The sequence below is a fragment of the Lissotriton helveticus genome, chromosome 1_2, assembly GCF_964261635.1.
Source record: "Lissotriton helveticus chromosome 1_2, aLisHel1.1, whole genome shotgun sequence".
NCBI lineage: Eukaryota > Metazoa > Chordata > Amphibia > Caudata > Salamandridae > Lissotriton > Lissotriton helveticus.
The window spans coordinates 84,351,392-84,364,285 of record NC_136058.1 but is presented as its reverse complement, the minus strand read 5'-3'; the positions used below and the strand labels follow the sequence as shown (position 1 = coordinate 84,364,285).

At 50.1% G+C, this 12,894-nt stretch overlaps 1 protein-coding gene across 1 annotated transcript in view; it reads left to right on the top strand.

The window, feature by feature from the left end:
* The window catches only part of SGIP1 (SH3GL interacting endocytic adaptor 1), a 1,317,316-nt gene that overhangs the window by 942,287 nt on the left and 362,135 nt on the right, over positions 1 to 12,894 (top strand). Inside the window, exon 16 of the mRNA XM_078668946.1 lies at positions 3,291 to 3,402. Coding sequence (XP_078525072.1) covers positions 3,291 to 3,402 — 112 coding nt within the window. The remainder of the gene's footprint in view (positions 1 to 3,290; positions 3,403 to 12,894) is intronic.

The following is a 12,894-nucleotide window of genomic DNA, read 5'->3' as shown; positions in this document are numbered from 1 at the left end:
CCTGCAACTTCTATAAAGTATTCTGAATTCCTCAAAGTTGCAAATCTGCATTCATGCACTGCTACAGAATTGAGGGGGCACTTTTGTGACTTTCTTTAAAAATTGGGTCCTTCATTTATGTTTTGTGTGTTGGTGAGAGGTTTTGACTGATTCTATCAGTCAGGTTTTATTTAATGATGCGCTGGAGAATTGGTATTTAAAGTTGCCCAATAATGTAGCAAAACTGTCTATAACCATTGCCTGCTTTTTCTTTCAAGTAGCAGATACTTTTTTTGGGTACATTATACTTTGAAATCAAATACATTGGAAAATAATTTAGCAAATCTATCTGCTACATTAGTTTGTTTTTTTCCATTTGCAAATATGTTTTTGGTGCAATTTAATTTGAACGCACACATCACTAGTCTTATTTTACATTTTGTAATATTTTAATACATTTGAGTATATAATCAAAAATAATTCTTGGAACGTTCTATTTAGCCGCAAACCTTTGTTCAGATTTTTATATTGGAATGATTGTCAATAATGTTAGCTGAATTTATAGGTCACTGTATTTCCTAAAAGTGCTCATCTTAACAGCTTTGCAGTAATTGTCTATATCCTGTGCTTGTAGATTCTTATCCTGTCCTAGCAGCAATCCTATTTCCCACCGCCATACTGCGGTACTGTATGTAGGGTTAACACAATTGTCCAGCGGACAAAAGAAACATGATTCCTTTTTAGGTCTTACCTAGACAGTGCTTTCACTATCTCTTGGAGACATGCTGTATTCAGAATATGCGGTACAAAAGTGGGTGGTGATGGACGGAGCATCTGAGTCAATCAAACACTCTCACCCAGTCAAAAGATCTGGGTTTAATCCATCACCGTTCTTTAGCCCACTCTGCCACCCCAGTTCAGACATGGCTATATGCAAATCAGTCTGACCCTGTGCCTCATGGGAACAGTCCAGCCCGAACTGCCAAGCCATGTCTTCCCTGGACCGGAAACAAGCTTGCGAGGACCCGTTTCTGGCATTCCAGCCGTCTTCAGCCCGGCTTGCTTGAATCCAGTGGCAAAGTGAGCAAGGGACTCACGTCTGAGCATACTCTGCCACACTTATGGCGGCCAAAAGCGGTACAAAAGTGGGTGGTGATGGACGGAGCATCTGAGTCAATCAAACACTCTCACCCAGTCAAAAGATCTGGGTTTAATCCATCACCGTTCTTTAGCCCACTCTGCCACCCCAGTTCAGACATGGCTATATGCAAATCAGTCTGACCCTGTGCCTCATGGGACCAGTCTAGCCCGAACTGCCAAGCCATGTCTTCCCTGGACCGGAAACAAGCTTCCGAGGACCGGTTTCTGGCATTCCAGCCGTCTTCAGCCCGGCTTGCTTGAATCCAGTGGCAAAGTGAGCAAGGGACTCACGTCTGAGCATACCCTGCCACACTTATGGCGGCCAAAAGCGGTACAAAAGTGGGTGGTGATGGACGGAGCATCTGAGTCAATCAAACACTCACCCAGTCAAAAGATCTGGGTTTAATCCATCACCGTTCTTTAGCCCACTCTGCCACCCCAGTTCAGACATGGCTATATGCAAATCAGTCTGACCCTGTGCCTCATGGGAACAGTCCAGCCCGAACTGCCAAGCCATGTCTTCCCTGGACCGGAAACAAGCTTCCGAGGACCGGTTTCTGGCATTCCAGCCGTCTTCAGCCCGGCTTGCTTGAATCCATAGGCAAAGTGAGCAAGGGACTCACGTCTGAGCATACCCTGCCACACTTATGGCGGCCAAAAGCGGTACAAAAGTAGGTGGTGATGGACGGAGCATCTGAGTCAATCAAACACTCTCACCCAGTCAAGAGATCTGGGTTTAATCCATCACCGTTCTTTAGCCCACTCTGCCACCCCAGTTCAGACATGGCTATATGCAAATCACTCTGACCCTGTGCCTCATGGGAACAGTCCAGCCCGAACTGCCAAGCCATGTCTTCCCTGGACAGGAAACAAGCTTCCGAGGACCGGTTTCTGGCATTCCAGCCGTCTTCAGCCCGGCTTGCTTGAATCCAGTGGCAAAGTGAGCAAGGGACTCGCGTCTGAGCATACCCTGCCACACTTATGGCGGCCAAAAGCAGTATAAAAGGGGGTGGTGATGGACGGAGCATCTGAATCAATCAAACACCTACACCCAGTCAAAAGATCTGGGTTTAATCCATCACCGTTCTTTAGCCCACTATGCCATCCCAGTTCAGACATGGCTATATGCAAATCAGTCTGACCCTGTGCCTCATGGGAACAGTCCAGCCCGAACTGCCAAGCCATGTCTTCCCTGGACCGGAAACAAGCTTGCGAGGACCGGTTTCTGGCATTCCAGCCGTCTTCAGCCCGGCTTGCTTGAATCCAGTGGCAAAGTGAGCAAGGGACTCACGTCTGAGCATACTCTGCCACACTTATGGCGGCCAAAAGCGGTACAAAAGTGGGTGGTGATGGACGGAGCATCTGAGTCAATCAAACACTCTCACCCAGTCAAAAGATCTGGGTTTAATCCATCACCGTTCTTTAGCCCACTCTGCCACCCCAGTTCCGACATGGCTATATGCAAATCAGTCTGACCCTGTGCCTCATGGGAACAGTCCAGCCCGAACTGCCAAGCCTGTCCTCGGAAGCTTGTTTCCGGTCCAGGGAAGACATGACTTGGCAGTTCGGGATAGCCTTGCTCACTAGGGACCTCAAGGAGCAGCTTGCAGTACCGCACCTAGACATGCAATATGTCCTGGGTGTGGTGCTACAGGAATTCCTTACCCTTGCTGAATCTTTTAATTGTTGTATTTTTTTAATGCTTTCCATATTTTCCATGTTTTATAATGTTTTTAACTTGATGGTTTGTGGAAAAACAGAGATAGGCTTATCATGAAGATGATATGGAGTGTGTGCTTTCCCTGGCATTTTTTGTTTTCTACACTCTAAGAATAAAAATAGACTAAATTTGATTAATATCAAAATTCAAATTTATATCAAAATTCAAATTTGGCTGCAAAAATAATTTGTAAAATAAAGCTTTTGAACTGTCATGCAAACATGGCTGCTAGAAGATTTACAAATACGTTTGAAGAAATTAATGAAATGAGTATATGCAGTTGTAGAAAATCTTGTAATTTGTAAAATTGTTATAATCTCTGCTAACATTTCCGTATGTCTTTGTTTTTATTCCTTTCCACAAAAGTAATTTATCTGTATCATCTTGTTTTATCATAAATCTAATGTCGCACAACCATACCGAGAGAAAGTAGCTGTTTCGTCTGTTGCAGGATCTTCCCGTGGACCCAGCCCTTTAACAATGGGAGCCCAGGACACACTCCCTGTGGCAGCTGCCTTCACAGAGACAGTCAATGCCTACTTCAAAGGTGCTGATCCAAACAAGTAAGTATCTATTGAATTTGCATGAATTACAATGTAATTACTTGGTATACGTAAACCTTTTCATTTTATTAACTAAAAGCTGAAATTTTTAAAAGCCACAAAAAATGCATACATGCCAACATTTTGGGAGCCGAAAGGGAGAGATTAAAAAAAAATAATAATAATCGGGAGAATTTATTTTTCCTAGTGACATTTAAAGAAAAAGAGGCAATTTTAGGCAGGAGATAGCCACAATAAAGCCATAATAGCTTCAGAAAATCGTGAGACTCCCGCCTGAATCGGGTCTATTGACCTGTATGAGTATGGTAAAATAAAGTAAGGATTGCATCAGTACTTTTCTTTTTTTGCGACCATTCAAGTGTTTAAATGAGCAAGAACAAAGATTAAATGCAGTCTTACTTTGGGTAAAGATTTCAAGGTGCCCACTCTTTAACAAAACAAATTATTGCATTTATTTTTTCAGTGCCATAGCTGCCCATTGAATATAACTTCTGAAGAATACTTCTCTCTACAAAATGCTCACATGTTGAATAATCCCCCTTGTCTGACTGAATCTGGAAATACCAAAGCTCTCAAAATTGGTAGGGGGTGATGGCTCCACATCTGTGCTGGCAGTGACGTCCAGCAACGTCACTGAGACTTGTCTGCCTATCTATCATTGGAAAGCTTGGTGATTCAGACATCTTGTTCTTCAGTGCCGGTGTCTAGAACCTTCTCTACTATTCCTTCCGACAGAATCCAAGCACTTAAAAGCATGGGGGAAGAAAATCTTCACTGCTTGCAGTATGGCAATCAAATCTCTTATTGGTTGCACCAAGTGTCCTGGAAACAGTAAGGGAGATTTTTCCTAGGTCGTCAAAGATAGACAGGAGTCCTTCTGACACATTTCTAAATAAAGGGCTGGACACCGCTGATTCAGTAGCTTCAGCCATGAGATCACCTGTATCTGTCCGTCAACAGGCTTGGCAGTGCACATCAGGGTTTTTCTCAGATGAGCAGGCCACCCTTGTGTACCTCTCATCCAATGGTGTACATCTCCTTAGTGATAAAGCTGACTTGATGTTTGAATTGAAGACAAGTAGGGTGACGGCTAGGTCTAATGGCCTAAAATATCTGCTCCAAGGGGACTATCGGCAGTTTCACAGCTTTTGGGGATCTCTGAGGAGTTTTAGTAGTATGCACACAACGTGACATTCCCTCCTCCCCAAATTCTGTCACCTTAGCCCCACTACGCTCAAGAACTCTCAGAATCAAGGTAAGTTGTCCATGGTGTAACCTTTTATTTACATCAAGCCAAGGAATTAACCACAGACCATTACCAAGTAAAGTATCCTTTTGGATATATAAGAATTATTCCCAGCATCACACTTTAGCTGCATCAACATGTTAATGGCAGTAAGGAAATTAAGTATGACATTACATTTTTACTTTAATTCGGCCGTACACTAGAATAACTTGGCCGTACATTTGAACTTTACACTTTAACTTTTTACCTCGGCCGTACACTAGAACTTGGCCGTACATTTGAACCTAGCCGTCTCGGCCACCAACGTCCCACTCTGCTGCGCACATTGTGCCGGTAGGCCCCAACGAGCCATAGCCAACAGTAAATTGATACTTGTATAGCGCACTACTCACCCGCAAGGGTCTCAAGGCGCTTGTACGAATACCGCTGTGGAACCCATCCTGGCTTTCCCTGTGAGGTGTCCACTCTAGCGTTGTGGGTGCCGTTGTGGAGATTAAGCAAGCATGCTTCTATTGCCCAGAGTTGCAGAGTGGGACTCCATGATTGGAATAGGCACCGAGGCGAGAATTATCAGGTCCGTGGAATTTTGAGCCCAAGACCCGCCGAGGCGGGGAATTGAACCCTGGTCCCGGGCTAGACCTCTGCATCAGGGTCTGCCGCTCTAACCATTGAGCCACACTTCTCCACAGTTGCACTACTTGAGATCCAGGGCACCGCATAAAGCACCGGGCCACAAGGGAACCTGCCCACAGGCAGCCTTCCCAAGATTGTTCTCAGCCCATACGTCATGGGTTAGGGCAGTCGAGTCAAGGACTACCGGTAGGTCAGTCCCTCCTCACCGCCGACCCACTGCAATTGTGGAGTCTACCCCCTCCTGGGGTCCATGGAATGGCTGCACCTCCATTGTTGTGCATCCGTCTTTGTTGTTAACTGTAAGTGATCCACAACGCCTTACTCTTCTGCCGGGTGGGTGGGTGGTCATTGACGCTCCTTTCATCCAGGCTGTACACCAAGGGGACAAAGAGAACGAAACCCCCGTGGCACAGCCTTAAATAGCCTGCTAGGTTTAATTTCCTACAAGTTTCATTTTTACATCACCCAGGTCAGCCAACCCCCTTCTTTGTCCAGGGGAGGCTCAGCCCCGTGTCGCTACTAAGGGCACCCCTCCCCCAGGCGCAGGGGGTGCTTGTCATTTTCACCAGCGAAAAGCCCAGTATCAACAACAGTAGCGTTCAGATCCCTCATCGGGTAGTTCGGAGGCAGTGGAAAGGCCAAACAAATAGAATTACAGCATCAGCTTAACTCTCGTTCCTCTCCAGCGCTGCCAGGGAAGCTGTTCTAGGTTGTTCCTGCTGAAACACCAGGAGTCTGTAGGACGTCGGATGTCCTCCTTTCTGTGGGTCTGACAGGCCATTACTTCGGACCAGGGAGTCCTACAGATTGTGGATAGGAGTTTACCCTACCCTTCCTTCAGCCTCCTTTTCAGCCTCCTTTTCCATCCATCCCCAACCTTCTACCCTCTCCTGTTGCAGGGATTCTGCTCCTACACAGAACTGTGCACAGAGACTTGGGACCTCTGTGAATTAGGGTGTGCCAAAACTCAACTTAGTACCCAAAATCCCCTACCAGACTAGCATCAGTGTCACATTGGCTCTTCTAAAATACCAATGATTGGACAACTCAGAATATGCGACTTCGGTTACCTCAGGCAATGTGGAAAACACGAACACTCTTTCGTTGTACTCTCATACCAGTCCAAAACAGGGAGTAAAAAGAGACTTGCAAGTTTGAAATATTTATTTCTAACGCAGTGTTCTCATGCGCAGCATCTTAGCTAATACAAGCAGGCATATTATCAGAAACAAGATTGTCCGCATAGTTACTATTCCATAAAATAGAAAGGGCGAAAGCATGTCATAATGCTAAATGGAAACAGGTTTAAAATATACCTATATTTCACCCTCCCTTGCTAGTAGGTTATTTTATAACTACAGAAAATCTTTTGGGATTGCATAGGCGTCCCCATACCTCCTGGTATTAGCAGAAGTGGATCACATCAAATTCTGCTCAAGCTCTCAGCATACGAATGTTCTCCAAGTGTGTGTGATTATGCCCACGCAGTGCATTATTAAATGCGCCAAAATCAGAGGTGGCCGCAGCTACATATGTGTTATGTCTAGAACGTGCACTGATCAGTCCGAACAATAACCACAGTGTTGAAATAACCTTGAAGCACTCAGCACTCACTGTTCAGACTAAGCTTACCAAGCAAGGCTACTAAGGTAGAAAAACATGTTATTCTCGTGTGAAGCAAAACACTCTGCTAAACTCTAAACAATTAATGAAGTGTGTGCCGTGTGCAAAAGGCAGCAGAAAGGAAAAATGGCGTTTAAACTTCTAATAAGCACTTGTCAACCTAACACTGTGTGAATGTAAGGCTCAGCCCCATGACAGTCTGTAGACCACCTCTCCATTTTACAACGTAGGTGGTCATGTTGGTGACGGTTGCGATTATGGCAGAATGAATGACGGTGGTATTAGTGGTGATGGTGCTCAAAGCTTAGCACAGTTTTAACGTATAATACTGTGTGAAGAAAGGAGAATATGCTTATTTAGACAGCTGAAGCACTTCACAGAAGGTATTGGGTTTATTAGCAGCCACATTACTTGCATAGCGTCCAGGAACGTGATTCAACAACTTGATATACACTGTTGCTGTCAAAGATCACACAAGAAGCATGAATAAGATCAAGGTCCAGGCGTTGACACAATGCAGAAACAATACCACGAAGCAAACTGAAGATCATGAAATACAGAAAACAAGTCGCTCTGCTTTAAACATTTAGATAATAATAGTGCATCTGCAGAAAGTGTGCAAGGTTTGTGCACATGGAGGGCTCAGAGTGCACAATACTTTATGCCTATTAATAGCGCGTTACTACCATAGCCTACAATAAAGTGCCACTGCATTTGCCCATATGTGCAATCTGTCTAAGATCACGTGGAGTGAGCCAGGAGCAGAGGGCAATCAATCAATCAATCAAGGCATTTATAGAGCGCACTACTCACCCAGAGGGTCTCAAGGCGCTTGGGGGGGGGGGGGGGGTCTGCCGCTACTGCTCGAACAGCCAGGTCTTTAGCTTCTTCCTGAAGGAGAGGTGGTCTTGGGTCAGGCGAAGGTCGGTAGGGAGGGTGTTCCAGGTCTTGGCGGCAAGGTAGGAGAAGGACCTACCTCCTGTTGTCGCTCTTCGGATGCGGGGGACGGCGGCGAGGGCGTGATTGGTCGATCGGAGGTGACGTTTGGGAGCGTAGAAGTTGAGGCGGTTGTTGAGGTAGCCCGGGCCTTGGTCGTGTAGGGCTTTGTGTGCGTGGGTGAGGAGACGGAAGGTGATTCTCTTGTTGACGGGGAGCCAGTGCAGGTCTCTCAGATGTCCGGAGATGTGGCTGCGTTTGGGGACGTCGAGGATGAGTCTGGCTGAGGCGTTCTGGATTCGCTGGAGTCTCTTCTGGAGCCTGGCGGTGGTTCCGGCGTAGAGGGCGTTGCCGTAGTCCAGTCGGCTGGTGACGAGGGCCTGGGTGACCGTCTTCCTGGTCTCGGTGGGGATCCACCGGAAGATCTTCCGTAGCATGCACAGGATGTTGAAACAGGACGAGGAGACGGCGTTGACTTGTCTGGTCATGGAGAGGGAGGAGTCCAGGATGAAGCCCAGGTTGCGTGCGTGGTCTGTCGGTTTGGGTGCGGCGCCCAGGGCGGGGGGCCACCAGGAGTCGTCCCAGGCGGAGTGCGAGGAGCCCAGGATGAGGACTTCCGTCTTGTCTGAGTTCAGTTTCAGGCGGCTGGTCGTCATCCACTCGGCTACGTCTTTCATCCCTTCGTGGAGGTTGGTTCTGGCGGCGGCGGGGTCGTTGGTCAGGGAGAGGATCAGCTGGGTGTCGGCGTAGGAGATGATGTTGAGGTTGTGTTAGCGTGCGATGGCCGCAAGGGGGCTCATGTAGACGTTGAAGAGGGTGGGGCTGAGCGAGGAGCCCTGAGGAAATCCGCAGATGACTTTCGTGGCTGCAGATCTGAACGGTGGAAGGCGGACTCTGTGTCCTTCCAGCGAGGAAGGAGATGATCCACTCCAGTGCCTTCTCCTGGATTCCGATGTTGCTGAGGCGCTGCACTAGGGTGCGGTGGCAGACAGTGTCGAACGCCGCGGAGAGGTCTAGGAGGATGAGGGCCGCTGTTTCTCCGTTGTCCAGCTGGGCTCGGATGTCATCGGTGGCCGCGATGAGGGCGGTCTCGGTGCTGTGGTTGGCTCGGAAGCCAGACTGTGAGGGGTCGAGGGATCCATTCGTCTCGAGGAAGGCGGCAAGCTGCTTGTTGACCGTCTTCTCGATGACCTTGGCTGGAAACGGGAGGAGCGAGATGGGGCGGTAATTCTTGAGTTCGGTGGGGTCCGCTGTTGGTTTCTTTAGCAGAGCGCTGAGTTCGGCGTGCTTCCAGCTCTCAGGGAAGGTGGCGGTGTCGAAGGAGGTGTTGATGATGTCCCGCAGGTGGGGTGCGATGACAGCGTCGGCCTTGTTGAAGACGTGGTGGGGGCAGGGGTCGGTCGGAGATCCGGAGTGGATAGAGTTCATCGTGCGGATGGTGTCTTCTGTGTTGATCCGGGTCCAGGCGCTGAGGGTGGTGGTGGGGGGCGTTGTTGCGGTCGTGGGGAGCGTTGTTTGTGGGCTGAAGCTGTTGTGTATGTCAGCGATCTTGTTGTGGAAGTAAGAGGCGAGGGAGTTGCAGAGGTCTTGCGACGGGGTGATGTCGTTGTTTCCGGCGTTGGGGTTGGAGAGCTCTTTCACGATGTTGAAGAGTTCTTTGCAGTTGTGTGCGTTGTTGTCCAGCCGATCCTTGAATGCTGTTTTCTTGGTGGCGTGGATCAGTTGATGGTGCTTCCGGGTGGCGAGCTTGAGGGTGGTCATGTTGTCCGGTGTTGGCTCCCTTCTCCAGGCTTTCTCGAGGGCTCGGCAGTTCCTCTTGGAGCTCTTGAGTTCGTCGGTGAACCATGGGGCCTTCTTGCTGCCGGGTCTGCTAGGCGGGGTCCTTAGTGGGGCGAGGTCGTCTGCGCAGTTGCTGATCCACTTCGTGAGGTTGTCGGCGGCCTGGCTGGGGTTTGCTGAGCTGGCGGGAGGGTGCTGGCTCAGGGAAGCGGCGAGCTGGTCTGCTGTGATCTTGTTCCAGTTTCTTCGAGCAACCTGTTGCTGGTGGTGGTGGATCGTGGATCTTCTGAAGCTGAAGTGGACGCAGCTGTGGTCCGTCCAGTGGAGTCCGGTGGCGTGGCTGAAGACGATGTCCTTGCAGGATGAAAAGACAGCGTCGAGTGTGTGTCCGGCAAGGTGGGTGGGGGTGGTCACCAGCTGCTTGAGTCCGAGGTTGGTGAGGTTGTCAAGCAGGGTGGTGGTGTTGCGGTTGCTGTTGTTCTCCAGGTGGAAGTTGAGGTCCCCGAGGAGGATGTAGTCGGCAGGGGGCAGGGCGTGCGGGCTGATGAAATCGGCGATGTCTTCGCTGAATTGAGTGCGTGGTCCCGGGGGTCTGTAGATCAGGGTGCCTCTGAGGGTGGTCTTGGGGTCGGTGTGTATCTGGAAGTGCAGGTGTTCGGCGGTTGTCAGGGAGTCGTCGTGTTGGTCGTGATGCGGATGGTGTCTCTGTGGATGATGGCGATGCCTCCTCCCGTTCGTTTGACGCGGTCTCTTCGGGTGATCTTGTAGCCTTCTGGGATGGCGATGGCGATGTCGGGCGCTGAGGAGTCGTTCATCCAGGTTTCCGTGAGGAAGGCGACGTCAGGAGCTGTGGTGTCGAGGAGGTTCCAGAGTTCGATGGCGTGTCTGTGGACGGAGCGGGTGTTGAGCAGGATGCACTTGAGGTGGTTGCTGCTGGTGTTCGGCTTGGCGGGTGCTGGGCAGGTCCGGATGCAGGTGAACTTGCAGGCGTGGCAGCTGAAGGGTCCGTGGGTTCGTTTCGGGGTGGCTCGGTGGCATCCCGGGATTCGGCCGGTGTTGAGTGCGTTGAGGGTGGCGGCGTCGTACGTCCGGCGGGTGGGCTGGGGTCTGCGGGGGCCAGGGGTCCTGGCACTGGGCGCGGTCCAGGCGCGGACGGGCGCAGACGGGCTTACCTTTGGCGCGCCTTCGGCGCGCAATCGGCGCTCCCGCTGCGCGTTCGCACGGTCGCCATATATGGCGAAGTGCGAGGGAGGGCGGAGCAGCTGGGAGGCGGGAGCGGGGAGGGCACAGAAAGAAAGGGGCGTGGTTAGGCAACGGAGGCGGGAAGCGGGGAGCGGGGCGGGAGGACACCGGGGTTACAGGGGGACAGGCAATGAAAATAAACAAACAATGCAAACAAATACAGTAAAGTCAGAGCAAAGGGGCGCACAACAGGAAAAAAGAAAGGAATACGGGGCACAGGATCCTAAAGGGCAACAACAGCGGACACAGCCCTGGAGGTCCTGACTGCAGGAGACCACGCCGCTCGGTGGCAGGGGGCGTGGTCAGACGGCGGCGGTAGGGTCAGCGAGGCAGGCGGGTGGCGGGAGGCACACGCAGCAGCTGGTGGTCGTGCGGCACGGGGGTGTCCTAAGTTAGGTCACACTCACCTGCGTCGCACGGTCGCCATATATGGCCAAGTGCGAGGGAGGGCGGAGCAGCTGGGAGGCGGGAGCGGGGAGGGCACAGAAAGAAAGGGGACGTGGTTAGGCAACGGAGGCGGGAAGCGGGGAGCGGGGCGGGAGGACACCGGGGTTACAGGGGGACAGGCAATGAAAATAAACAAACAATGCAAACAAATACAGTAAAGTCAGAGCAAAGGGGCGCACAACAGGAAAAAAGAAAGGAATACGGGGCACAGGATCCTAAAGGGCAACAACAGCGGACACAGCCCTGGAGGTCCTGACCGCAGGAGACCACGCCGCTCGGTGGCAGGGGGCGTGGTCAGACGGCGGCGGTAGGGTCAGCGAGGCAGGCGGGTGGCGGGAGGCACACGCAGCAGCTGGTGGCCGTGCGGCGCGGGGGTGTCCTAAGTTAGGTCACCCCCGTTAGGGCAGAGAGACGGGTCTTGAAAACACACGTGGAACTTGGAGGAAATCATTGTGAGTTGTTAATTAGCAGGGCGCATGAAAAGGTACACACAGGTAGATGTTTTTACCCACTCTTTCCAAAGGGTGGATGCCGTCTACCCTGCCAAGAGGTTGGGCCCCACAGAAATGTGCTAAACGTGTCCCGGTGTCATTTTCAGACGGGAAACATCATTTACTACGAAGGCATCACCACGCATAACGTTTACCACAGTAAACTTACCACGCAAACGTTTTTTCAATGCGGGTGCCTTCCACGACCGTCTTTACCACGCAAGTACGTTCTGCGTGGGTTGGGGGGGGAGACGTGGTATTCCTTCCAGTCGTTCTGCGTGGGCTTCGGGGGGCTGGGGGGAGGGGGGGGCTCGGGGGGGCTGGGGAGGTTCCCCCCCCAAAAATAACAAAAAATATGGAGCGGGTTACTTAAATAAAAAAAAAACGCTTTTTATTATTTTTGAAATGAAAGGAAAGAGCCTCCCCCAAAGACGTGCCGTGTACGTAAAAATAGCAGTCCTTTTTTAATTTTGGTAGACGTGTTTTGACGTTTGTTTCCATGGTGGATGGAAGTAAGGGCTACTGGTGAAAGACGTGCAGTTGTCAGGTAAGACATTTCTACACGTGGTATAATCCTTCGTTGTAAATTCCAGCATGGTAAAGCCACTTGCGATGTAAAATTCGCGTGGTAAAGCCATGCGTGGTAATTGAAAGCGTGGTATAATCATATATTCTTTTCAGACACCTGAAGACATTCAGCACCGCCTGAAGGTTGTCTACTTTGGTTCCAGACAGCAACATGCAAGAGGGGAGTGGGATTATCGGATTGCAGCTGGACCCATAACAAAGGCTGAAGTTCGGGGGCCATTGGGCCTCTTTTTGTTGTTGTAGCTGGGAGTTATTGGGAGCCTCACACCTAAATGGTGGGGAAACAAAGGCTAACAGCTAACCAATTCACAGGTTATTCAATCCCTGTATATAAGACATATGCATGTTCTGTAAGAATGTTAGACATATTGGTCTGTCCCAGTATTTGCACAAATATTAATTTAAACACCTCAATTTTGTTTTATATCTCAAATCAGGGAATCAGAGCGCTTTACATCACACGTATACATTGACAATAATTCATATGTATGTATGTAACGCTATACA